The sequence below is a fragment of the Amphibalanus amphitrite genome, unplaced genomic scaffold (genome assembly GCF_019059575.1).
Source record: "Amphibalanus amphitrite isolate SeventyFive unplaced genomic scaffold, NRLGWU_Aamphi_draft 001070F_arrow, whole genome shotgun sequence".
Taxonomy (NCBI): domain Eukaryota; kingdom Metazoa; phylum Arthropoda; class Thecostraca; order Balanomorpha; family Balanidae; genus Amphibalanus; species Amphibalanus amphitrite.
In genome coordinates, this window is record NW_024882564.1 from 142893 (window position 1) to 170731 (window position 27839).

The window sequence follows — 27839 nt, forward strand, 5'->3', positions numbered from 1 at the left end:
ACGAACACAATGGTGCCGACATCACAGCTCTACTGCCATTTTTGACGAAGTTAATCAACAAGGACCGGAATCCTACCCTGGGGAATTTCACCTGCAGAGGCCGCCGGGCCTGAGACCCTTTCACTCAATTTTTTTCAACGGTGCATGCGGCATGCGCTCGTTTTTCCCGCGAAGCTCTTGGTAAGTAAAATCCATCAGAAAGTGTGATCAAATAACGGCTGGTGACCTTCCATGACCTAGCATGACCTTTTGAGTGACCACCAATGACATGACCACTGACGGCTAGCCATTAGCTGCACCCTGTCCGTTGCATATGGATCAGGTGGTGATGTCATGATTCTGAAATTATATTGCAGTTTTGGCGCACTTGTCAGAGCAGAAGACATTCCCACTTTTCCTCCATGACTATATGATGGTGAAGCCATGAAGCTGATCAGACGTAAGATCGAAAATTTGAAAGTACGAAACGTAAGAATAGTTGGCACTGCTACTCGACACTGACCGACCGGTCGCGAACTTCCCGCCTCCGGATTTCCAGCCGGACACCCAATCCACTCGGCCACGCGGCCAGTATCCCTAAGCAATTCGCAGCTTGTAGGAAACCAGCTTTGAGTTGGCAAGACTGCAAATTTTGATTTAGAGGCAAGGATGCTTGAAAAGGTGATCGATCTTAGGTGTCCTAGGATAGGTTTGGAAACGGAATGCACCATTCGATGTGTTTTGGGCTTTGCCAAGTTTCGCGGCGTTACGTGCCTCGTTTTTTTTTTTGCATACACGATCAGTATCTACTTTTGGGATTTTCGGACAGCTACAGTCCCCGTCCCCCCCTATCGAAAACCCGTGGCGCCGCCCCTGGCTGGGGCCCATGAATTTTCAAGCCGACGATGGCGAGGGGGTCTAAACGAGGACCTAACTCGTCCCCTGGACTATATAGTTACAAGACGTCAGCAGTGTTGTGAAGGTCGCAAGGTTACGCTTTGATTATTTTTGGTCCAGCTGAGCCAAGAGGTCAGGTGACTAGACACTTTTCCGAGGTCAAAGACAAATTGCCCTTATTTTGGTTCGCGTTCAACGGATAAGCCTCCATAAAGCAAAACCGTAAAATGAAACGCTTTGTGCGGGAGCCGCTTTCTGAAATATTTTTTTTTTTAGGCATAATGTTTGTAAAAGCTTTTCCTAGCCACCCAACATCATGCCGCCAAACCACCCATCCCCATTGATAGGTAGTTGGAAATTAAACAAATGAGCGCCAGTTGCGAACAGCGACTGAAAGCTGCTACTATACCCATAACAAGTAATTACGGAGCGAGCGAAGCGAGCGGAGTCTTTCCTTAGATTAACGGAAATTTCTGAGTATGAGCGGCCGGCCGGCCGGCCGTGCGGACGCTTTTGCGAGGCTTATATCTCAGCAACCACTTGACCGATTTACATGTGGTAAATTTTGTAGGGTAGCTTCATTCCTTCTACCAAGTATTGGACTATTCCCGATGCATGTGGGTGACCCCTTATGCACGTGCCACGTGCAAAACGAAGAGGTGTCAGTTTTGTAATTGTTGCAATATCTCGGTAACTACTTGGCCGATTGCGCTGAAAGTTGGCATGTAGATAGGCACCCACTAGGCACTGCATATCCATGTGCCAGAGTTGGGGTGCTGCTGCACGTGCGCACGTGCAGGGGTCGTTTCCAGATCTCGAGAACGGCTGGACCGATGGCGCTCAAATTTGGTACACGATTAGGGACCAGTTAGTAGGGTGCCGTGCACAAGTCAGTTGGGACCCATTTTGCACGTGCGCACGTGCAGGGTGCCGCTTCCAGATCTCGAGAACGGCTGGGCCGATTGTGCTCAAATTTGGCACATCGCTAGAGACCGGTTAGTAGGGTGCCGTGCACAAGTCAGTTGGAGGTACCCCCTCGAAATTTCGCACGTGCAAGGCTCACCCTCTCGCTCGCTCCGTTAGTCGCCCCAAAAGGCGTTATACTGGTGGTACAAAAATAATGCTGCGATCTCGGGAAGATAATGCCTGCTAAAAACATTGCAAGCTTCGTCCGTTACTTCAATATGTTTGATTAACCGACCGTGAGGCAGATCCATTCTTAAATCTATTATCGACCAAGGAAAAAGCATTCGACAGCATGAGAAGACAAATTGAAATCAGCTTCTGCCAGATCCCAAGACATGCAGTGCAAATCACAAGATCCCAATGTTAATGTTCAAATCCCAAGATCTTGGGACAAATCCCAAGGAATGGCATCGCTGGTGGGCACACCGAAATGCCAGATGACACTAGCGAGAATCTAAACAGTAAATACTAGTGACATATCGGAAAGTCACTAGCTTTTCAACTAGGTCACTAGAAATACTCGGAAAAACATTGAGTCCGGAGAAATGTGGAAAGAGCAATGCCATGCATGGAAATTCAGTTTGCACGATATGTGGACTTAAAGTTTTAACTAAGCGCATCAATTTTAATGCATCACTAATTGCGGTTTTATTTTATGGAATGTCTAATTCAAAAGAATTGGTATGAAAGAATGAATGCAAGAATGCCGGGGTCCCCGTGGCTGGCGCCTGGCAGAACTCATTCTCAAAATTCTGCCAGACCTTGAAATACGCTTCTGAAATACGCTTCTGTGGTTACATATTTTCCTAACTACATGAGTGTAAAACATAAATGTCATGTCATATGATAAAGATTAAAGACAAAAGATGAACGCAAATACAACAACATACAAATACAAATGAACTTGTAGTTAGCGCGCCCGGCCCCCTTTCCCTCAACAAACAAAAAACAAACAAGTGAATGGTTTATATTCTTATATATTCTTATATTCTTATTCTCATTTGTGTAATGGTTTACATAGCCTTGTCTGTAACGTTTATAGGGTGTTCACTAAAAAATGGGACAATATTCTGTGCGCTGTCAGTTGAAAGTGCGTCTGGATAGATTACTGCATTTTAGTGCACGTGGAAAATACAACATTTTTAACACATGACCGCGCTTGAATTCATTTTTGATCAGCCCCCAGACAAAATGGACGGGTTAACAGGCAGACAGCGAAGGGAGCTCATTGGCACCTTTTATAAAGAGCACTGGTCCAAAGGGAAGTCATTTACTTACAAACACTTCCAAAAGATGGGAATTTCGAAAACAACACTGTATCGCGTCATGGAAAAGCTTGATACAGGGGACTCCCTTAGCAGGAAGCCGGGAAGTGGTCGGAAGGCGAAAAAAATGACCCCAAAAGAGATCTTAAACCTACAAAGGTACATGAAGGAACACATCGGCGCCTCACAGCGAAAGGCTGCACGGAAGTTTGGTGTAAGCCTCAGCTACATCAGCAAAATACTTAGCACTAAGACGAAGTTACGCTACAGACGCCGAAAGCGTGTTCCGGCGGCCACAGAGGACCAAAAAATAAAGCAGAAGACCAGGTGTGGCAAGCTTCGAAGGAGCGCTATGAAGCCCACCAACAAAACTCAAATTATCATGGACGATGAGTCATATTTCCCTATGAAAGGTCACAGTCAGCCGGGAAAAGTTGGATTTTATACAGATGATGCATCTGGAGCCGGGGATGGTGTGCGGTTCGCCACAGTGGAGAAGTTCACGCCAAAAGTCATGGTTTGGGTGGCCTTTTCTGAACACGGGCTGAGCAAGCCCTTCATCATGGAGAGTGGCGCAATGAACGCCTACGTCTACCGCACCCAATGCCTACCGAGGCTCAAGGAGTTTGTAGATGCCAACTACCGTGGTAAAAAGTTTATTTTCTGGCCAGATCTCGCTCCGGCGCATTACCAGAAGGACGTCCTTGCCACCCTCGAAGAGCTGAAAATACCTGTTGTGGCTAAGGAGGATAACCCACCAGCCGCACCACAAATCCGCCCCATCGAACGACTTTGGGCTCTCCTGAAGTCACGTGTGTACGCTGGTGGTTATGAAGCAGAGACCAAGAAGCAGCTGACCAAGCGAATCCGCCGCCAAATGGCTGCCATTACGGCGGACACGTGCCAAAAGCTATGGAGGCGCACGCGGACAAAGATCCGCTTTGTGGCAGACAAGGGGAACACAGGCCTTCGAGAGCTGTAGAGTTCGAAAGAGGAGAAGAAGGATAATGTAGTGGTGCTGAACTTGTTTCACTGGCGTGATTTTTTCACGAAATACACACGAAACAAATTTGTCCCATTTTTTAGTGAACACCCGGTACGTATAAGTCGCCATCTTGCTTTGAGAATTATCAAAAGACTTAAAAAGTCTTTAGCATTCCATCTGGCATTCTATATTCATGGGCCTTGGCTAGCTTCTTTGGCTATGTTCTAAGACCTGTCAGAATGAGTAAAAGAACTACGTCATTGTTAGTAGACCAATCAGGGTCGTGGTAATGCAAGCGCTGATTTGTCAGCTTTTGTCATTTCGTCGATGCTGTTCGCGAACATACTTATTGAATACAACTGTCGGAGTCACTTCACAATCGTATCATCTTTTTACATGGGACATGCGAAACGTTTTACACAACGGCGAAGGGTTAATTCCAGTTACATCAATAGTAGCATTTTCTTGCAATAGGCCTGTGAAAGAAGTCTTGATTGATCTGAGTCTTTCTTTGTTGTTGTCTCTTGACTGATTTTTCGTCATTCTTACGTGAGTATTTGTTCTTAGCCGCGCAAAGGCAAAGCATTTACATTGTACTTTTATTATGCTTGGCCTTGCCAATTTTTTTTATTTATAATACAACAATTTTTCAAATTGACGGAGAATTGGTGGGCCATTATAGCACGTGTAACTGAGCTCGCGGACCTTGCTCTGCTTCCAGCGAGTTATGGCTGGTCGGGTCGGTCAGGCCTGACCTTAGGTTCTTAGGGTTTTGACCTTAGGTTAATGTCAATTTAAAGTTGCTCATGTCACCAGGTTGGCCATAGCAGCTCATAACTCATACTACATAGCAGTCACTTCAGCAGGTCTTGCTCAGTTCATCGGTGGCTTTCCAGGCTCGCTAGCTCAATTTGATGGGGAGCTAGTTGACTTTGATGACCTTAGTGACGTCATATAATACATCTGAGCAGTGCCTAATTGAAGCAGCAGACCTTGCAAGTAGTATATAAATGCATGATTCCATCTGCTTTAATATTTAACCCTCGTCTCGTTGGGGGGGCGCCAATTTGCCCCCCCCCCCCTGTGGTTTTTCCTGATAAACAAGAAAAAGGCAGTGCGCAGCGCCGCCAAATTTTCAGTACCTTCCCGGGCATCAATTTGACACCTTCACTCAAAATTTCAAGTCTTAGGTCACTTAAGGTCAAGAGTTATTGAGGTCAAACTGAGGTCATGTTCGAGCAAAAATGAGCAAAAAAACATGATATCTTGAAACGCTCACAAAATCTACAGTTACCAAGCAATTTCAATCAAAGTTCTTTATATGGTCATGTAGACAAGAGGAGGCGCTACAAAATGGCCATCTCGGATTTTCAAAATTTTGGGTTTTTGACCCTCAAAAAATCAAAAAATTCGTTTTTTAGAAAAACGCTAAAAGAACAAAATTTTCCGAATAACGAAAAAACCGTAATATATGTGATAGTCCCTGCACTCTTCTATATACTTGCAAAATTTCAGATCGATACCTCCTTTTTTGGCCAAGTTATAGCGAAAAAACTTCAAAATTGATGACGTCAAATTTTTATCTCAAATTTTAGCAATTCTAGACCACGTAGCGCAAAACAAAGACCTCTATTGAACTCCCCGTGACGAGCTGCATCGAATAGATGCCCATTTTATGCAAAAATATCAACTTTGAACTTTGACCTAATTTGACCTGACCTTGACCTGACCTTGGCGTGACCTTCACCAGAACATAATCTAAACTGACCCCAAAGGCTGCCTGACCCACATAATCTTATTTGGCATGTAAAATGGACCATAAAACATGCATCACATGATATTTTCATATTGTGACCCTCAGTGACCTGACCTCTGTGACCTGACCTGGTATCAGTGACCTCAAATAGCAAAATATGTGTTTGACGAGCATGATTTCCCCATCGATGATTTTCAATGAAATGCATTTTACTCGGTTTTGCAACGCATTTCTTGAAATGCCTGTAAACGGTGAAAATTCGACCTTTGACCTGACTTGTGACGTCATCGGTTTGACCTAGGTCAATGAAATTGGGTCACAAGGTAGTTCCCTGATGGGGCTATCCAGCACCGTTTGCCGCTTGTCGCTATGTTGCGTGGTTCTCGAGATCTTAGGGGGGGGGGGGCAAATTGCCTCCCCCCCAACAGGGCGCGTTGCTCGTCAGACCCCAACGGGGCGCGGGTTAAAGGGACCTTCCCACCTTAACATAAGATTTGAGTTGAGATAGCCAAAATGGGGTCCCTGGCTCACAATTACCGGTTTCGGCACTCACAACATCGAGAAATGCCTTAACTCAGAAATATTGAATTTCAAAATTGCAGCATTTTGATTCAGAGGGGCTAATGCTTAGGAATACCCCTCTGAATGTGTGACGTCAGCGCAGATATCTAACGATTTTTAAATGTTTGACTAAAACGTTTTGTAGCACGCGGAGGTATAAGCTATTTGCGCGCACCATCTGCCGCAAACGCCGCACTTCTAAAATAAAGTCGCTAGAAATAGCGGAGATCCCAAAAAAGTAAACAAAAGTAAAAGTCTAATATCTTGAAAACCGGTGAATATTTTTCGATGAAATTTGGTAGATATTCGTTTTCGCTCTTTCTGAACCGAGCGACATCATTTTCATGCCAATTCATAATTTTTATTGAAGGTGGGAGGGTCCCTTTAACATCATTGCCATTTCCCGGTACTAAAACAGCAGTGAACATGATGTTAACCCGTGCCCCGCGGTTAACATCATGTTCAGCCATACGTGCCCTGCTGGGGGGGGGGGGCGATCCTGCCCCCCTGTCTAACTTCCGAACTGATGGTCGTAGAAAGACGGGGAAAACGGCAATCAAAAGCTCTCAACAGAGCGGCTCTTAACCCGCGCCCTGGTGTGGGTCTGAGCCACCTTCGCCCTGGTGGGGGGGGGGGGCCAAAATGACCCCCCCCCCCGTCTAACTCGAAAACGAAGAGGGCTAGGAAGACGCGGAAAAAAGCAAACGAAAGCCCATAACAAGTACGTTCGAAAGTATTTCAGTCATTTTTTCGCTAAGGTCAATATTGAGGTCGCTAGAGGTCATCATAGGTCAAATTTCAGTGTTTTCGGTGTTGCCGGACATATTCCGCTGTAGCTCGGAAACTAGAAGAGCTAGAGAGCCGCGGAAAAAAGCAATCGATAGCTCTTTTCAAGCTCTTTCGCCAAGGTTCGTCAGATTTGACCTCAGCTCAACGGTTTGGCCCACAGAGGTCATGCAAGGTCAACTTGGCAAATTTCGTTGAAAATGTTTTTAACTATAGCATGCATTCACGAGAAAATAGAGAAACGATTCATGCACCATCGTGCTTGGCTCGTCGAGACGCGTCGAATGATATATAGTTTGACCTCGAAAGGTCATTTTGAAAATTTGACCTCAGGTCAAGGTCATGACCTTACCGAAATAGGTCATGCTGCATATCATTCGATCCGCATTGACGAGACAAACACGATAAACGTCGAACGGAGTCTCTATCTCTATTCAATAACAAGTAAGTGCAGAAAAACCGCTGGTGACCTCTGGTGACCAGGGAGATGACCTAGCGTGACCTCAGCGAGGTCACAAGCAAATGGTTTCACATGGGCTGTGATTTGCTGACCCAAGACACTTCAATAACGAAATATAGGAACAATCACGCCCGATTTAGCTGAAAAAACAACTACTTTTCGATTCTCCCATTGACTTATAATGGGGAGCAGCGATGACCTGACCTGACCTTAGGTCACATTTATAAAAAATCCGAGATAGCCATTTTGTAGAGCTGGGTGACATCTTCAAGTACTGTAAATTTTACATCGATCGGATAAAAGCTGTGCCTTTGAGAGAGCTTTGAACTTTTTTAGAGGTGGTGTCAGTTTTGGTGACCTTGTGACCTGACCTGACCTGACCCGAACCCCCCAAAAAAGGACATGATGTAAAAATGTTGAATAAACAGCTATACAAAGTTTCAGGGCGCTAACTCAAGTGGTTTCTGAGTTATCGCTGAAAAACCACAGGGGGGGGGGGCCAAAATGGCCCCCCCCCCACCAGGGCGAAGGTTAAGAGCCAAATTTTTTTGCTTAAGTAGGTCAGAGGTCAGGTCAAGGTCAGGTCAAGGGTACAAAATGCAAGTTTGTACAGAATCGGCCTTGCACCGTAGTTGCCAAAGAATGAACTGAGACTGATTGCCCAAAACGTGTTCTTAGGCTACCAATAGGCTACAATGTCATGCAAAGGTCAAGGTCAGGTCAGGTCACCAGAAACAAAATATAGAAAAGGGCATGTGCGACACATGTTTCATGGGTCATTTTATTCATAGAATTCAATAGGCACACTCAATAAGTGATATGGACCACATCTGGATGAATTTCAGGTCGAGGTCAGGTCAAGGTCAGGTCAAGTGAGGTCAAATTTTGAATTTGGTTGTTAAGACTTAAAAAGGAGTCTATCTGATGCAGTTTTTCACGGCAAATCGAATCAGGCGCGGATCCAGGGGGGCGACGGGGGCGGCCGCCCCCCCCCGACATTCGAAAAAGGCGCCCATAGCCCGCGGCAGAGAGGGCGCCCCGAGCAAAACAGAGGCGACACAGCAAAGGTTGAGCAGAAATAGGGCGCCTCCAGCAGAAGTTGGGCTCACCAAGCAGGAGAGCGACGCCCAATTGCCCATTCCCAGCAGATCAGAGTCGCCCCAGAAGCATATGGGCGCCCCCAGCAGAAGAGGGGCGTCTTATTACAAGAATAAAAAGATGCCTTCTGTTCAAGAGGGGCACTCCTGGCAGGAGAGGTGTCCCCCTGAAAAGGAGCGACGCCCCAGCAAAAGTAGAGAGGCGCCCCCATTCAAAGAAGAAGAGGGGCGCCCTAACAGCAGATAGGCGCCCCAACAAAAAAAAAAGAGAAGCCCCATAATAAGAAAAATGGGTGCCACTGGCAGAAAAGGGGCGCCCCGGCAGCGGAGGGGGCCCAGCAGGAGAAAGGAGCCTCCAGCAGGAGACGGGCGCCCCAGCGAAGGGGGCGCCCCAGCAGAAGAGAGGAGTCCCCTGCAGGAGAGGGGCGCCCCCAGCAGAAGAGGGGCGCCCCAGCAGAAGAGAGGTGCCACAGCAAAAGTTGATCAGAGATGGGGAGCCTTCAGCAGAGGTTGGGCTCGCCAAGCAGGATAGGGGCGCCCCATTGACAATTTCTGGCAGAAGAGAGACGCCCCAGCAGTAGATGGGCGCCCCAGCAGACAGCAGCTGTTGGGCGCCCCCGGTAGAAGAGGGGCGCCTCATTACAAGAAGAAAAGGAGTATATTCTGCACAAGAGGGGCGCCCCTGAGGCAGCGGAAGGGCCACCCAGCAGAGGGGCTGTGCCCCAGTAAAAGGAGAGTGGTGCCCGGCTCCGAGCAGAAGAGGGGCGCCCAAGCAAAAAGAGGAGCCCCATAAGAAGAGAAGGGGTGCCTCTGGCAGGAGAGAGACGTCCCCCGCAGTGGAAGGGCGCCCCCAGAAGAGGCGTCTCTAGCAAAAGATAAGTGCCCCTGCAGGAGAGGGGCACCCCAGCAAAAGTTGGGCAGAAATGGGGCGCCCCCAGCAGAATTTGGGGTCGCCGAACAGGAAAGGGCCACCCCACTCACAGTAGAAAAAGGGACTCCCCAGCAGCAAAGGCGTGCCCTAACAGAAAAGGTGCACTCCCAGTAGAAGCGGGACGCATCAAGAAGAAGAGGGGCACTTCTAGCAAAAAATGGGCGTCCCAGATAAGTGGGCCGCCTACAGCAAATTGGTCGTTCTTAGAAGAAATGATGCGACTTCAGCAAAGTGAGCCTCCCCATGACGGATTGGGCGATCCAAGCAGAGGTTGGGCGCCCCCGGGAGAAGTGAGGCATAGTCATACCAGCATAGGTGAGACGCTTCCAGAAAAGAGGGACATCACCGGGAGAAGAAGGACGCACCAGCAAATGGAGGCCACCTTTTTGCTTATCTCTTTTGCTAACGCAGCGGCGCCAATCGACGACATTTAACCCGCGCCGTGCTAGTGGTCTAAGTTTTCCGTGCCGTGCTGGGGGGGGGGGTCACGCCCCCTCGTCTAACTCGGCTCTTGGGCCGCGTAGCGACACGCGGTAAGCGGCATTCGAAAGATCGTCCAAAAACAGGACGAAAACAACTCTGTCCTTTTTTAGGTCAGGTGAAAGGTCAGGTCACCATAGGTCATTAAAAGTAAAATGTTGCCTATTTCAACTTTTTTTTTCCAAACACCGGCACATACCTAACTCGGAAACCAATACAGCTATAGTGCAGCGGAAAAGCGCATTCGATAGCCCTTCAAAGCTGTTTCCGTAACCTGTCCTCAGATATGACACAAGGTTAACGTTTTAGTCTTCGGAGGGCAAAAACTCTAAAAATAGCCGTTTTACGAATTAACAATGTCTTCCTGTAATAACTTTTGACTCAAAAGAGTCTCGACGTTACCTTTGCCAGCATCACGTTTCAGTTCGAGACACGTCGAATGAACAATATGATGACTTTTAAAGGCAATTTTGAGAATTTGACCTCATGTCAAAGTCATGACCTGACCGGGAAAGATCATATTGCATATCAGTCGATCCGTATCGTTGAGCTGAACATAACTGAGTTTTTATCGCTCTAGCATGTATCTATCAAAAGTTATTTACAAAAAACCTTTCTGTGAACCTTTCATGACCTGGGAGTTCCCTGATCTCTGGAACATAACTAATGAGTGGTCACAGGTGCAATGTTCTTATTAAGTGTGTTAATTTTATCTGTATCCCAATGCTTGAGATTGTCTAGAATGGCGCTCGTCCAAAAGATGCCTTTCAATTTTCTCCCATAGACTTACCTACAGGGTGGGGCAGAAAGATTTACCTGTTGGTTTTCAGTCCATAACTCAAAAAGTTATGAACGGATTTTGCTAAAATTTTGCATGCAGCTTTCCAACTGACTCATGTATCAACATTAGGATCGTTTTTGCATTTCGTAATATTTGTTGGTGAGCTATGGCGAAGATGACTTAGAGAGCCCAAATTGCCTCGCTAAAGTAGGGTGGCCATAGCTCCTGAAGCGTTGCCAAACAGCTCGGTGTTGCCGTAAAAACTGTTTGCAGTGTAATTAAATGACTTAAAAAGACAGAGTTGGTGTCGACGAAGTCCATGCCAGGCAGAATAAGGAATATCTGCCTTCAAAAAGCTGGTTAATATCGTGCACAAGAAGGTGTTTCAAGTTCTAGACGAAGCATGCGCAAACTGCCAAGGGAACTCGGTGTTTCGCCCAGAATCGCCAGGAGAATCATAAACGACGGCTTGGGCTTTATTTCATACAGGGTGCAACATCGGCACCTAATTTCGGCGGCATCCAGGGAAAAGCAGCTACACAGGACCCAAAAGACATTGGAGGAGATCAGGAGCGCCGATAACAATGCATTCTTCTGGTCCAATGACAACATGTTCATGCTTGAGCCCCAGAGACACTCCCAAAACGTCAGAATTTTGGCAGATGGTTCATCCAGCATTGATCCTGCAAATCGCACCATTTTTCGTCGCCAGAAGCCTGCTGGTGTCTTGGTTTGGGCTGCCGTCGCATCCGACGGCTCAAAAGGATCCTTGGTCTTCATCAAGGAGGCTGTGAAAGTTAATTTACAGGTTTAAGTCCATCTGCTGGAGGAACATGTTTTGCCTTGGGTCACTCAGTCGTTCCGAGACGGATACGTCTTCGTCCAGGACGGTGCGCCGCCGCAAACGGCCAACATCGCTCAACCGTGGTGGAAGACCCACATGCCTGGGTTCTGGGACAAAGACATTCGGCCATCATCAAGTCCAGACCTGAACCCGATGGACTTCGCAATCTGGACCATCTTGGAGAGGAGGGTGTGTGCAGCAGCACACAGCAGAATCGCCGCCCTGAAGCTGGCCCTTGAGACGACACCGTCGAATCTTGGCGGGGACACCGTGCGGCGCTCGTGCCCCTCCGCAGAGGAACGTTTCGAGGCAGTGGTGAAGGACAAAGGTGACCATATTGAGTCATTATGCCGTCGCTGAGAAGTGGACATGCTACTGCATAAATGTGCCAGAAATCAATTTGATATCTTTATTCAGGGCCGAAATATTTAAGAAAATCAAGAGGTAAATCTTTCTGCCCCACCCTGTATATATAATAGAGAGGTCGCAAAGCTGACCTGACCTTAGGTCACATATCAAAATTCCGAGATATACATTTCATGAATATTGTTGCTTTCATCAACTGCTGAAAGTTTTAAAGCGATCGTTCAATCAGTATAGCAATGGTGAGCATTTGAACTTTTTCTAAGGTTAGGTCACGTGGAATAACCTGGTGACCTGACCTTGCATCACCCGGGTCTCACATTTTTACAACATGTGCAGAAAAGATATATGATACCTAACTGATAATGTATACTGAAAACGGCTGCGCTGCGCGCAGCCGTTTTAAAGATATTTGCGAAAAACCTAGGGGGGACGTGACAACGCCCCCCCTCACGGCGTGGGTTTTAAACTCTCGATTTTGACGACCGTTTGGCGCCCCCGGATTGCCAGGTCGCCCCTATTTCAACTTGCCGCCCCCCCCCTCCCTCCCGAAAATTCCTGGATCCTCCCCTGAATCGAATGGTGCTATTTTTCTTTCCGTACGAGGTCTAGAACTTCCAAAAAAATCATTTTTGAACCGATTCTTCTAAAAATTGGTTTTAGGAGCACATAGACCACTCCTCTGACATATATTCCGTTTTTTCGATACACTCAAAATTTTGGATTGTACAGTTATTTTCCCCAAAATGTCAGGTTTTTTTAGAAACAATTTGGGCCAAAATCCAAAATTTTCAAAAAACGAAGATAGGCATTTGATAGACAAAGTAGAATCACATATAACCTTTTTTGTTACGTCTTGATTCCTTTAAAAATGAAGATGTTAGCGGCGTTTAAAGTTTTGCTGTTTTTGAGGCGAAAATAGCGTGACATGACGTCACTCATGTCTCATACGTCATTTTCTCAAAAATTTTCCGGCGGGTTTCGCTCAAATTTTTTAGGGAAAGTGTTCAATTGATGTATGATAAGGTACTGAAAGTTTAAAGGGACCCTCCCACCTTCAAAAAAGTTAATGAATTGGCATGAAAGTGATGTCGCTCGGTTCAGAAAGAGCAAAAACGAATATCTACCAAATTTCATCGAAAAATATTCACCGGTTTTCAAGATATTAGACTTTTACTTTTGTTTACTTTTTGGGATCTCCGCTGTTCCTAGCGACTTTATTTGAAAGTGCGGCATTTGTTGCGCGCAAAGCAGCATATACCACCGCGTGCTACAAAACGTTTTAGTCAAACATTTAACGGACGTTCGAAAGCCTGATGACGTCATCAGATTCCCGTAATGGTTAAGAGATAGGGACCACGCTGGTCCCACCCTGCAAGTAAAGGGAAGAAATTTCTTGAACACCATAAAGCTGCGGGGGTTGCGACCAGGATAAATGGTGGTTTCTGAGCCTGGCCGCAAACTTGGCTATCTCAACTCAAAACTAATGTTGAGGTGGGAGGGTCCCTTTAACGTTGCTGGCGTAACGCGTTTAGAAGTTATTGGCGAAAAACGGAGGGGGGGGGGCAGATTCCGCCCCCCTAGCGGGGCGCGAGTTGATATTATTAACCGCATTGACTTACAATGATGTAGTCACGTGACCGGCCTGACCTAGGTGATCTTGATGAAAAATCTCAAGGGGAGACCCGGGAGGTATCGGCCCCTGGGAGGTATGGGCCATCGCAGTTTTGAAGAAGTATTAAGCATTTATTTTTAAATAAAACATTTGATCGCGTAAACTGGTAGCAGCCATTCCGTTATTCAGCCCACGTGATTTCCAAAATCTTCCTCAGTCTTCTTTGGCAATGAGCGGTGATAAAGCGTTTTTGCCCTCTTCGAGTAAAATAAGGCACATACAGAAAATTCGTGATAAATTTGAACCGGGCTCGTTTTATGTCAGACCATCGCTAGCATAAAGTTTAAAGCATGCAAATTAAGACTGAATAGACAATTTAAAGCTTTCTTGCAAGATTATGAGCTGAGATGCTACGCACATTCTGGCGTCCTAACCGGGAGGTTCGGGCCACTCACCCCCGGTGATCCTAAATCAATAAAATGTTGCTTTCATTTAATGTCCTCTTCAATCAGTTTTATTTTTGTCGTGCAAGGTCGAAAATGTAACTACAAATTCCATTCGAACTGAAAAATATTATTTATCTTATTCCATGGAGCATGATGAGTTTACCAAAATACATATGTGCCCAAGTGACCTCCATGAAGTAAGATGTTGGCCGCCTATGCGGTTCCTGGGCTCTAAGAGAGATCCTCCCGGTGTATTTTGATGGATCGAAAAAGCGCATGATTTATTGAAAGTTATCTCGAGACAAAATAGTTATCCCAGATGCCTAATATCAGGCACGCTTTGCAGGCGAAAGACAATTTCACGCACACAGAGTGAAAAACCGGGTCTAGCCACTGCCCATTGGAAGAAAATTGCCTTTTCACAATACCGGCCCATACCTCCCGGGTCTCCCCTACGGGTTGTGGGTGATTGGGGAAGTTGCTACGTCTAATAAGTTTCATCGCCCTGCGAAATAGCCCCTGGCGGCTGGCGCTGAGTGAGGCCTGAGGGCGTTGCAAAGCTGCGACATTTAGGATCGTGCAAAGATTCTTTTTGCGTTATAGGTCAGTGACCTGACCTGACCTAAAATGTGATTGGTGTTTCAAGATCCAGCTTGCATATAAGGTTAGTAATGCCAGTTATCAGCTCACTCCCTTTTTAACGCGTTCTGAGCATCCACGATAAATTAAAACTTAATTCGACCAGAAAGAGAGAGCTAAATCATGAACTCAACTACAATTACCTACATATAATTATCATACACATGTATACATGTGTATGATAATGTTCGTTGCATATATGCGACAACACGTTTTTACCCTTTAGTGGCACGTTTTCCCTTGTTTTGGCTTACTTTAGGTTCATAAGACAGCTTCAGATCGTAATGTTTCAGTGCCTGGTTCATTCTGCACGTTGTCATCTCTCACACATCCAGACACGACCTGATCTACCTGTGGTATAGGTGTATAATATATTTTGACGATACAGTGTCAAGATTTGAATAAAACAAAGGAGAATCTTCAAATTGTCGCGTAAAAACAACATTAAATTTGCTGTAAGACTAGCAGCCTTTATTATGGATGTAAAATTGTTTAACTGTCATGCAGTTGTGTCACAAATCTGCGCAGGTGTTGTTTGTTTCCATCGAGAGATTCTGCTATTTTTCTTTATTGATGCATTGTGGTGGACCTTAAACCTGTCTTTACGGTATGTAGTGTTCTGAGAGTGGACCGGCTATGATATGATAGCTGATCATAGCTGATGATAGCTGTACTACTATGTCTATAGTCTGTTCCATATCAAGTTTGCAGTCGGAGTTTCTTCAGCCTTGAGCAGATCCAGCAGATCGCTCCTCTGCTCAAGAATTTGCGTCAAAGTAAATTGTAATTTGAATGTAAAAGCTGTATATACAGAAATCACGCACTGCTTTCAGCAGGGCACTTCGGCTGCAAGCTTGAAACGGAACAGAGTATAGTCGTTCAGGCGCTCTACCTAGCTTAATGCCACATTGCTACCCTGATTGGTATCTACAGCAATGGATGATGTGTGAGTGGCGTGGTGTCTGTGTTCTATTGTTTTCTGTATCTATGTACCCTGTGTGGTGTGGTGCGGGCGGGTCCAGCCCCATCTGACGCTGTCCGTCCCTCTGGGTTTCAGCCGGCGCGTGCCGCCCAGTCGCCGAGCCTCCAGACCGCCGCCATGCCCAAGTACTTCTGTGACTACTGCGACACCTACCTGACGCACGACTCGCCGTCCGTGCGCAAAACCCACTGCTCGGGACGCAAACACAAGGAGAACGTCAAAATCTACTACCAGAAGTGGATGGAGGAGCAGGCCCAGTCGCTGATCGACGCCACCACGGCTGCGTTCAAGGCCGGCAAGATCCAGAACAACCCGTTCGCGGCCGGCAAGGGCCCGGTGGCGGGCCGCGAGGGCGGCGCTGCCATCCCGCCACCGGCCAACATGGGCGGCGCGCCGGCGCGGCCGCCGCTCGGGCCCGGCCAGCCGGCCATGGGACCGCGCGGGCCCCTGATGGGGCCCTACATGGGCCCGCCCATGATGGGTCCCGGTATGCCGATGGGCGGGCCGCACATGATGGGCCCCGGCGGGATGCGGCCGCCCATGGGCCCGATGGGCGGGCCGATGATGATCATGGGCGGACGGCCGCCCATGATGATGGGAGGCCCGGGCATGCAGAACTAGTGTGGGCGGGGGGCGGCGACGGCCCCTGGTCCGCGCTGAGACTGTCTGACTGGGCCCGGACAGCGGGCGGCTGACCGGCCGCCGCTGTCCGGAGTCGGTGGACGCTGCGCTGGACGGTGGACGCTGCGGTGGACGCCGCAGTGGAACTCACTATGTGACGTTCTGTGGATGTCTTAACGACCGGCCGAGTGGACTGTCGGCGCGTGGTTGTCATGTCATTGTCATAGCTGGTGTACCATTCCGCTCACTATCGTATAACCAAGCGAATCATAGCACCAGGTAACTTTGCCTCGTCATTTTACACCCATAGGCGTGCGTATTCTCTGGTAAAATTTGCCCTCTTTGAAGATTTTTTCCTATTCATTGGAGTCGTTCCTTTTCTCTCCAGGCCAGGTGATGTCTTCAAACGTTATCTCGTACTCAGTGTTTTTAATTCGTTCTGGCCAGACCATTCATTGCGTAAATATACCACCAAAGCCTGTTCTGAGCTGGTTTGAACGCGCCTGTTGCAGGGGCTGGCTGATTATTCGGAGCTCGGTCCCCGGCTCTCGGCCCTCCCTCTGCCGAGCCGGGCGGTCGGGGATCGCGGAGGGACGGAGTACACTGGACGGTCCGATACGTGTGGGGAGGGCGGGGAGTGCGGGGAACCGGGCCGACGAGCAGCCCTCAGTGCTGACAAATCTCACCGGGTCACAGGTCGTGGGTCGAATACCGGGGACAGCACAGCGTGGAACGATCAATGCAGAGTTACCGGGGCTCTGCAATCTGCATGGTGTCGAAGGCTGGCTAGGTCCGGGCGGCTGCGCTGTAAACTCCGGTCCAGAATCGCTGCCTAGCGCTTCGTCATTCGATTGCGAGTTCCAAAAGCACACGGATCATTCATACACGAGTACCTGGCCTGCTTACTATGATTTCAGACGTGCGTGAAATACGTTCAACGCGTTTAGTCATAGGCCGGGGGTGTAAGGTTAGGTATTTATATGCTTCCAATAACTTGCTTGCGTTATATGAGGGTTGCGTGCGCATGCCCTGCTACGGACAATCGCAGATTATATTAGCCGAGATCCCTCAATAATTTTCTCATTATTTTTCTCGCCGTGCTGCAGAGGGTATCTCTCGGAAGCACTGAGGCCTCTTGCACCAAAATCCTCTTGCACCAATGCTTGGATTATTTTGCATCGTATACCCAGTCCAAGTGTCAAATGTAACAATTTGCGTGCAAAATTTAGCAAGCACATGTAGGATTATGTATTGGGCTATTGCAAACAAATTTACCACCGTTAGATTGGCTTATTCTGAAACCGGTTTTCGATTTTACCTAGCTAGGTAGTTTGGTGCAAGAGGCCTCTGTTTAGTTTTACAGTTGACTGCATTTTCGATGAACGGAGGAATAACCGAAATAATATAAAAGGGCCATAGTTCATAGAAAAGGGGAGCTGCAGCCTGCAAACGGCCTGTGGGTGGGGAGACAGTCGCCTGTTTGATCACGGAATTGCACGACTGGTTGAGAGCCAGCACCTGATACCGGTGGCAGGCGGCCTCTAAGGACACTGTAGCCCCACCGCTTCGGTCACAACTACTGCAGTCCAGCACATACATATTCGCGAATATGTAGACATATTCGCAGCACTTAACGTTAAATCGTATTGTCTCTCTCTCTCTCTCTCTCTCTCTCTCTCTCTCTCTCTCTCTCTCTCTCTCTCTCTCTCTCTCTCTCTCTCTCTCTCTCTCTCTCTCTCTCTCTCTCTCTCTCTCTCTCTCTCTCTCCCCTCTCACTCTCTCCCCCTGTGTTGTCAGGATGTGGTGTCACCGGGCGATGCTGCGCGCTCTGCGGCCCGTTTGTCGGCGCTCCTCCAGTACGGCGGGCCCGGCAACCCCTGTCGAGCCGTCCTCCTCTGCCGAGCCGCCGCCGCCCCCAGCCGAGCTGCCACCGCGGCCACACGTGCCTGTGATGCCGGCAGAGGTGTGCTCCCTGCTGGCCCTCCGACCCGGAGACACCGTCATTGACATGACGTTCGGTGCAGGAGGTGAGGACGCATGGCGATGACGTGAGTGATGATGTGGTGCGTTCCAAAAAGCACGGGATAGGCTCTGGGACGGGTAATGCTTCATGAACGAGCTTCCAGCGAGCGTTAGTTTATATGCGTGCGATATGTGCTTTACGCGCGTAGCTGAACGTGGCGTTATGTTGCAGATCACAAGTCACAAGTCCACAGGCCGCATTACCTAACTAGTGCTTAGCTCCTGGAGTTCTGACCTGAGGGTGGGGCAGGACGCAGGTCATACGGAGCGGCTGCTGGAGTCCCTCCCCGCCGACCTGGCATGCCCTGCCCTCAGGTCATGCTACGCGACTGCTTGAGTCAGTGCCTGTCCAACCTGAGTCTTGGCCTGGCCCTCAGGTCACACGGAGTGGCTACCCCAGTTCGACTCGCGCTGACCTGACTCAGGTCACACTACGCTACTGCTCGAGTCAGTGCCTGTCTAACCTGAGTCTTGGCCTGGCCCTCAGGTCACACGGAGCGGCTGCTGGAGTCCGCCCCGCTCTGACCTGACCTGCCCTGCCCTCAGGGTGTCTGACAGTCCCCGGTCTGACCTGACCTGACCCGTCTGACCCACCCTCAGGTCACCACTGTTTGGCTGCTCGAGTCCGTCCCGGCGTGACCTGCCCTTCCCTTCCCCCAGGTCACACGGAGCGTCTGCTCGAGTCCGTCCCCGGTCTGACGGTGTACGCTCTGGACCGCGACCCCTCGGCGTTCGCGCGCGCCCGCCGTCTGTCGGCCGAGTGGCGCGGATCGGGCCGAGTGGTGCCGCTGCTGGGCAGGTTCAGCGAGCTGCCACGCCTCCTCACAGAAGGTCAGTGGCCGGCAGCTGCAGCTGGATAGCTGGGCAGCTGCAGTCGGGTAGCTGGGCAGCTGGTCCGGTGGGTAACGTTATGCCGACCACCAGCCATCGGTAGTTTTGAGTGTGCTGTAGGAGTTGAGCGATCAGCAGACAGTTTCGGGTATGCCGTTTGGCTAAGGGTACCTGAGGAGATGGCTGTTTGAGATATGCCGTATATTTTGAGTTGCAGTAGTCCGTATGGATGTATTAGCCTGTGTGTACAGTAGGTCTATTAAAAAAGTCCCCGGCACCAGTGGGCGCTGCCTTCGCTGAGCCGAACCCCCGTCTGCCTGTCCCATATCGCGCCGGTATCAGGTCAGGAAGGGTCAGCGGGACCGCTCGGTCCGGCCCGCGGGCGGTGGACGGGCGGCCGGTAACGCTTTCCACCAGCCAGCTGTAGAATCCGACAAACGGGACGGCCACCGCTCAGCGCAGCGAAACCGGTGTTAAAGAATGGCAGTAGATGTTCATGGCCGATGAGATAGTCATTGTTAGCCCGTGCCCCACATGAATGCCTAGACTCTCACGCCCTGTTGGAGGGGAAATGGGGATTGAGGATCATTCTTATAACTCAGCTTTGGGCATTTAAGTGGTATTCGAAGTAGCGTCAAAAGTAGCAAAAAGAAGAAAAAAATACTTCAGCTAATTTTGGATCCGGTCATAGCCAGAGGTCATGTCACTAGAGGTCATCGATGGTAAAATTTTGCTTAGACAGGGTGCGTTGTGCGCACCGGTGCATTGGGTTTCCAATTTCCATGGAAACATCAACAGACTCGGAAGCTCGCAACAGGGGCGCGGGAAATACTTTCCGACTGGGGGCACACCATAATAGAGATCAACCTAGGGTCCCCCCAAATCTAGTTTTCTCACCGGTTTTAGGCCACTTATTTTTCATCTCTCGGCTTTTTCAACAAAAAAGAAAACATTTGCAAAACAATGTGGTATTCCGTCTCAAAGCTGTGGGGGCACCGCCCCCACGGCCCCAGAGTTGGGGGGGGGGGCAAGCTGCACCCACTGCCCCCCCCCCCCCCGGCTCCCGCACCTATGGCTCGCAACGCTAGCGTGGAGCCCAATTCATATCAACCGCCGCAACAATGCAGCAGCGCAGCGCAGCGTGCTGCAGCGCGGGGCCGTGAAACACCGCCCAGGGCTACCCATGTGTCAGGGCAATCCAACCCACGTGATGGGCTCGGCCCCAGCGGAGCATGAGGTCCAGGACTCCCGCCCAGGCCCCCTGTCTCCTCCTAATTCCTATCATCCTTCCCACTCTGAAATCGACCGAAGAGCCTAACCTATCACAACAATCAGCTCGTTTACCGCTATGTCTGAAATCTGAATAATATTGTCAGATTGAATTAGGGTCAACGGCTTAGCATGTAAATAACAACAACTACCACCATCGGTATTATGAGAAAACCAATTGCTTTTCCACAAACACTTTAAAGTTTTTAGCTTAAAACTTGCATGAAATTAATTTTACCAGCCTCTTCGTTCCTCTTATCAAAACGCTTCGAATGAATCGCAAGTTTATCTTTAAAGGTCATTTGAAAAATTTGGCCTATGTTCAAAGACATGACCTGACCAGAAATGGTCATAGCATAGCAGGATATTAGATCCGTATCGTGGAACTTTACAAACACTTCAGATGATTTCATAACTAAGCATGTCTATCAAAAATAATTATTACATGGCTCATATGTAAGCTGGATGTGTGAACATGCTTGCGGTTATGTTGAACGCAACTGATAATGTTCTAATGGCCACATTTTCTATATTTAATTTAGCCTCCCGAATTTCATATTTTTGTTAATGACACCTTCACGATGTCGAGAAAAAAAAACGCTTAGGAGATTTTTAGGAACGCAGCCTGAGATACATTCAGTATAAGGAAGGTTCAAGGGTGCTAGATTCCTTCCGTCATCGCTATCCTCAGGAAAAACCAATCCGCATCGCCCCTACATAGTCTTCATGCTTCCCTCTCTGGACTGGAGGTCACCCCACCAGCCAACCTGTAGTTGATGTCGGATCCATTCCAGGACACATAATCCTCTTCGGGTGACCGTTTGGGAGATGGCTGGACCGTCCCGACAGGGCAATCGTCCCACGGGGAACAGTCTCGCTTCCGCAGATCACCGTCGCTGGCTCGCACAACCCAATTACTACACCACAGCATAGTTACGTCATAGCTCTGCAAGGGCCTTTTCAGACCGAAAAAGATGGCCCCCAACAAAACAAACAATTTTCTCATTCAGTATTGTATCTCATCAAGCACCACATGTTTTCAGAGTATAGTTCCGTCCAAAAAAGCGCAGTTCAATTTTCTCCCATTGACTTGAGTTGACCCGGCCTTTCTGTCAACAATGTCAAACTTGCAAAGTAAACGTTTCAAATACATATACTGTTGCCCATTAAAATCGCTGAAAGTTCTGAAGCGATCGGTTAGTCGGTGTATTTACCGACTAATATTGGTTATAGTCGTATTGGTAGATATCATGAGATATATATTGGTAGATATGATGAGCACAGGAACTTTCCTTGAGGTAAGGTCACTTGACGTAACCTGATGTTATGACCTTGAATTGAAAGACTTGGGCGGGAAAAAATGGGTCATTTGAAATATCAAAATGCTAGATTTTAACAATAATTGCAAACACTATCCCGGCCAAATAGTGAGTGAGAAGGGAGCGATTCCCCGACCCCATGTTTAGCTCCTATAATTGAGCTAGCTGCTAGAGCCTCGCGGAAAAAAAACGAGCGCTTCCGTTGTTACGTGACGTAGCGACTGGCACCCCATTTTAAAATATCAGTGACCTCTTAGGGCAGGTCAAGGGCCCCAAGGCATTTGATAGGTTCTTGGTAAATAACTAAACGCATTATCGTCATTTCAATACAATCGTGTTTTCTATTCTCAGATGCGTCGATTTGTTTTTTTTTTTACGTGAAGCAAGTTAGGATGTTTTGTTTACCTCAGGTCAATGTCATGTTAGGGCAGCGCAGGTCACGAAGCTGTTGAAAGGAGGACATGTTGCATAACATTTGATTCGACAAGTCTTGCAAAGTCCATTGATGGCTGTCCAGACTGGCTAGCTCATTTTGATCGGGAGTTATTGACGAAACACTCCTATGACACAAGTGACGTCATAAATGACGTCACGCAAGGTGAACAATGCAAAAGTGAAGCATTAGACCTTGCCAAGAATGTATGAAGTCACGATTTCATGTGCTTGAGGTATAGTTTCAGATTATTTCCGACGCCACATTAACATCTTCCATAATTCCCCATTATGCTTATACGACACTAAGTGCATTGCGGATTGCATCATTTTATAACCGACAACCGTTCAGAGGTTTACCTAAGACATAGTTAAGTGATCTGACCTGAAAACGTGGTTGATGTCAAGTGATCCGGCTTGATTGAAATGTAAGGCATGTGAAATGTCAGCCTTCTATCATCAGTGTGCTTTGAGCTACCGCACAAAAATGCATGGTGGAGGCATCCACCCCTTCTTCTCGGCCGGCGAGGGTAAACCTCGCTTCGAATTATTGCAGATAATGATGTGACCGAAAACAAAGCATTATTCTGTGTCTAGAACGGCCGCTGACTTGTTGGACAAGATCTCCAATCTTAATTCGCTAGATAGGAATAAAATAGGTACTCGGTATGTGATACATATAGTTATACCCCTCGATTTGCCCTCGCGCTAAGTCTATTCTAATCATCACTGCCGCTTTTTTATCCGAGATGCTGTGGCCGCTAAACGGGTTGTTTTGTTTGCTTGCTTGCGCTGAATGGCCATTACAGATTATTGAAGGATTATGATAAAATAGGAATGAGGCAAGGGAGGATATGCACTGCAGGTGTTTGATTTAGATCACAAAGGCATCATTTCAGGCATCGTGCAGAGTCATTATCTTCCCCTCCTCTGCACAGCGGCATCTCTGCGCCCCACACACTGCGTCCTCACTCCACGGCCGGCCGCCGCCAACTGACCCACTCGCCGGGCGCCGCGACCTGACCCGTGTCGCTGCCGCGGCCTGCGCAATAGAGTCGGGGCTGGAATCCGGGGGTTCGGCCGGCCGGCCGCCTCTGGAGCGGGGGACTTTTTTAGTAGACCTACTGTACGCTGCATGTCCTGTGAATATGTACTGACCATATTTTATGTTCCGTGCGCTTTATACACTCGCACTGGCCTGTGCCGACAGCGGGCGTTCGGCCCGGCTCGGTGTCGGCCGCTGTGCTCGACTGCGGCTGCTGCAGCACCCAGTTGGAGGACGCCGGCCGCGGCTTCTCCCTGGCGCGAGACGGGCCGCTCGACATGCGCATGGACGGCCAGCGGGCCACCGACGCGCCCACGGCCGCCCAGCTGCTGGCGCACGCCTCCGAGGCCTCCCTGGCGCGCATCATCCGCGCCTACGGCGAGGAGCCCATGGCCAGGAAGATCGCGCGCGCCATCGTGGAGGCGCGCTACATGCTGCGGCCGCTGCGCACCACCGGCGAGCTGGCGCAGCTGGTGCGCGCCGTCTGCCAGCGCGAGCGGCGCGACAAGCTGGGCCGGCCGGCGCACGCCGCCACGCGCACCTTCCAGGCGCTGCGCATCTTCGTCAACGACGAGCTGAACCAGCTGCAGGCCGGCGTGGCGGCGGCGCACGGTGCGCTGCGGCCGGCCGGTCGGCTGGCCGCCCTCTCCTTCCACTCGCTCGAGGACCGGGTGCTGAAGGAGGCGCTGCAAGCGAGCCCGCTGAGCGAGGAGGCCGGCCGGCGCCACCGGACCGGCCGGCACGGCGCCGCCCTCTGCGCCCCGGACCCGGCCCTGCTGCCGCCGGCTCAGCTCAAACGCTGGCGGCCCGTCAACCGGCGCGTGCTGGTGCCCAGCGAACAGGAGGTGGCGCACAACCCGCGCAGCCGCTCCGCCAAACTGCGAGTGGCGGAGAAGTGCGGTGGAGAGGAGGAGCTCTGAAACCGCAGGTATGTGCCCACGGTATGTCGGCAGACAACCCAGTGACCGGTGTTATTGTTCGCCTGTTGGTGCTTGACCAGTGTAATAAATTGGATTCAGTTGCTCACACAGCTTTTTTTTTTGCTCAGCCTGAATGCTCTTAGTTTTCGCTCTAGCATCGTGACATTTGTAATCGAGTGTTTTGAAAGGTTCACGGTTGCTTTCGAAAGTCAGTTTACGCTTATCAGTCTGTTGCACGTTTTCATCTCTAAGAAGGGAATTGAATTCGCACGATGTAATTCAGATTCGAATGTTAACAAATCCTCTAAATTGAGCACCGTCCACAATGCATTCCGACTCTGTTGCGAATGGCGACCGTGATCGCTATTCACAGGGCGCCCTCACGTCAGTAGGAAATGATGTAGCGTCCGTCTCTGCCACTGAAGACGCCACTCTTTGACGCCACTTTCCATCGCAGACCAGGTAAATGAAGCCGATCCAACTCTGTTGCCGCAATAACGGGCATCTCGCTAGCTATCAGTGCAGAAATGTTCACACGTGTTTAGAAAATAACGTTTATGTCGTCACAATGAAACGTAAAAACGGTGATCAATAGGTCACATAAACACAAAAACACACACTGAAGCACACGCACAAGCATACGGAATGGTCAACCATTCGCGAACACAGTAGAACTGGTATCAACAGTCGATACGGAACATTGACCAGAGATGTGATATCCCACCTGCTCTTCGTAAACAGTAACCTGCTCAAATAGATTACAGCCTATTGAGCTCCATGCTCAACTCAATGGATCGCTGATTGTGAATCAAACACTTCTGGCCAGCCCTACGTCTAGCATTCCCACCCACATTTGTGACAAAACGAACAACGTGCACAGGCGTCAAATGGAATGAAATTAACGGTAAATAGCTCTGTGACCTCCTCCCTACCCCGGCCCCAGCCGCACTACATCACATTACCACAGTCCCATGGGATTGTCTGGTGGACCAGACTGGCGCAATCATCTCCAAGTCAGACACATCACAGGATTCCAGCAGCGTGCGGTTGCCGCTGACTTTGTACCCAGCAGGGGCTGACGCAGCTGTCCCGAGCAGGGCTCATCACTGGGGTTGTCATTGACCAATAAGTCTTTTCCGCCGCATTGGATAATACGACTTACCAGGACACGTTTCGGTGGTCTCTGCGCCGTCACACAGTCTGTATAATCAGTCTGTCCACCGCCCGCGGCGGAGACTGACAGTCGGGGGTGTACGGAGCGCAGACTCAGACTGCTGCCATCTGCAACACAGAGCTCGGCGTGTCCCGTACTGCAGATGGAGCTGTCAGCTGGTGTATGTATGAACACAGCGCGTCCCAGCCGGGTGTCCCATCCGGGTGTCGGTCAGAGCACACCCGGATGGCAAGTCCACACCCGCTCGCGGCATACGTCAACCGGGACTCAGTATCCCAAGAGCTCTCATAATCTTCTGCACAATTTCAGTGTTCACCTGTTGATTGAATCGATCATCGGTCGATATATATACATTTGGTCTTTGGAATTCCATCGTTAATTACAAGTCATTTATAATTATTATTCTGCGAGCATTTTGCGTCGATCCGTCCGAGGTGAACAGCGCTCGGGAATGTCAGCTGCTCTTAAGGCCCCAGCATGGCTCTCCAGTCTCCAGGTACTCTAGTCATCCTCCAGGTACTCCAGCCATCCTCCAGGTACTACGGAGCTGCCCTCTAGGTACTACTACTGTCCTACAGGTACTCTAGCCGCTCTGCATCCACTTCAGCTGCCCTCCAGGCACTCAAGCAGTCAAGCAGCATCGATAATTGCTCTCACGATTCTGACTGGCGGGATCAAAAGCCCGAATCGACTGACACTGTCGATCGCCTGGACAACTTTCTCTCGAAGAGTAGCTCTAGCTGACCAGCTGCCTCGGGTGTCGCTCACCACTTCGGGTGTCATTTCAGCCTCCTCCGGACATGCCGACGGCCTTGCTTGAGATGCACGCTCAGCCTGGACCCAGACGGCGTACTGGGCTAGATCGCCTCTCAGTCGGTTGTCAGACTGAGTCAGTCCGTTCTCTGTGTCAGTTCTCAGCTGTTGGCCTGACTGGGTCCCATATCACCACTCATGCCGCTCCGGACCTCCGCTAGGTAACTCCTTCTCTCCAGCGTCCGCTCGCTGCTGCTGCTACGACCCCCAGCAGCCACCCACGCGTGCACAGTCCGCCCCTGTGTCCGTGTTGCCTCAGACGGCCGTGTCCAGTGTCTGGATGCGCACCTTCTTGCTGCGGCTGGCCGGCGGCGTGGCCGGCGCCGGGTTACCGATGATCACCACGCCCGAGTCGATCGAGTCGTCCGAGCTCTCGCGCGCCTCGGCCCGCTTCTTCTTGAGGCTGGAGCGGAGCGGCGAGCGGCGCGGGTCGTACGGCACCGTCTCGCCGCTGGTGGTGACGGTGGTGGTGACGGCCGGCCGCCGCTGCCCGTGCGCCAGCGGCGGCGTCACCGTCACCGTCCGGCCGTCAGAGCGCGGCGACACGGGACGCTTGTGGCGCGCCGCCCGGTTGGCGATCACCGGGGCAAGGGAGCCGCTCGGGTCGCGCGCGAACTTCACCGGATCACCGCCGAGCCGGCGGCCGAGCACGAACTCACCGGCCGAGAACACGCACAGGGCCACGAACAGGGCGAAAAACGCCCCCTGCCGAACACACAGAACACAGCGGTGTCAGATAGGACACAGAGGTGACGGAGCGAACACAGTGAGGTCAGAGAGAACAAAACAGACCACCGTGGGGTCCCGACAGAACACCGTGGGGTCAGACAGGACACAGAGAGGTCAGACAGGGCATAGCGGCTCAAAGGGAGCACAGCGGCGTCAGATGCGGCGGAGGGCAAGATCATGCATGAATGGTCGGACTGTGCCGGTCAGCGTCTCTGGACGATGGAAGCTCAACATTACTAACTTCAGTAATATGTGCTCTATAAGATAAACGTATTTATAATTCATCATCATCTTGACATACTAATCTAACGGCAACAGCTTGTCGTTGATTGAATATACCAGCAGAGTGAGCTCATGTGTACACAAGACATATGCTCATTAATTCACCTATCTACACACACAGGCACCATCAATGGACTAATCAAAGTGCACCGCAGGAGACGTATACGGGTCGCTGAGCCGAAAATTCCCACAGAACCACGGCAGCCAGGCGCGGATCCAGGGGAGGGCGACGGGGGCGGCCGCCCCCCCCCCCCGCCATCCGAAAAAGGCGCCCATATCCCGCGGCAGAGAGGGCGCCCCGAGCAGAAGAGCGGCGACACAGCAAAGGTTCAGCAGAAATAGGGCGCCTCCAGCAGAAGTTGGGCTCACCAAACAGGAGAGTGACGCCCAATTGCCTATTCCCAGCAGATGAGAGTCGCCCCAGCAGCAGATGGGCGCCCCCAGCAGAAGAGGGCGTCTCGTTACAAGAATATAAAATACCTTCTGTTCAAGAGGGGCGCCCCTGGCAGCGGAAGGGCACCCTTAGCAGGAGACGTGTCCCCCTGAAGA

At 50.0% G+C, this 27839-nt stretch overlaps 3 protein-coding genes across 3 annotated transcripts in view; 2 read left to right on the plus strand and 1 right to left on the minus strand.

Annotated features, from left to right (window-relative positions):
* The first annotated feature begins 4461 nt into the window (after nt 1–4461).
* LOC122369765 (probable methyltransferase-like protein 15 homolog) lies at nt 4462–24398 on the plus strand. Its single transcript, XM_043344729.1, has 4 exons — nt 4462–4641; nt 18252–18481; nt 19137–19307; nt 23538–24398. Exons 2-4 carry the CDS (start codon nt 18253–18255, stop codon nt 24290–24292), a joined length of 1155 nt encoding a protein of 384 aa, XP_043200664.1. The 5' UTR covers nt 4462–4641; nt 18252; the 3' UTR covers nt 24293–24398.
* LOC122369771 (U1 small nuclear ribonucleoprotein C-like) lies at nt 15530–16631 on the plus strand. Its single transcript, XM_043344734.1, has 3 exons — nt 15530–15538; nt 15909–16229; nt 16518–16631. The coding sequence occupies exons 1-3, from the start codon at nt 15530–15532 to the stop codon at nt 16629–16631; spliced, it is 444 nt and encodes a 147-aa protein (XP_043200669.1).
* A 156-nt stretch (nt 24399–24554) lies between the features above and the next one.
* Nucleotides 24555–27839, minus strand: part of LOC122369767 — a 31222-nt gene continuing 27937 nt past the window's right edge. Inside the window, exon 5 of the mRNA XM_043344731.1 lies at nt 24555–26984. Within this exon, the coding sequence (XP_043200666.1) occupies nt 26535–26984 (450 nt within the window). The 3' untranslated portion in view covers nt 24555–26534. The remainder of the gene's footprint in view (nt 26985–27839) is intronic.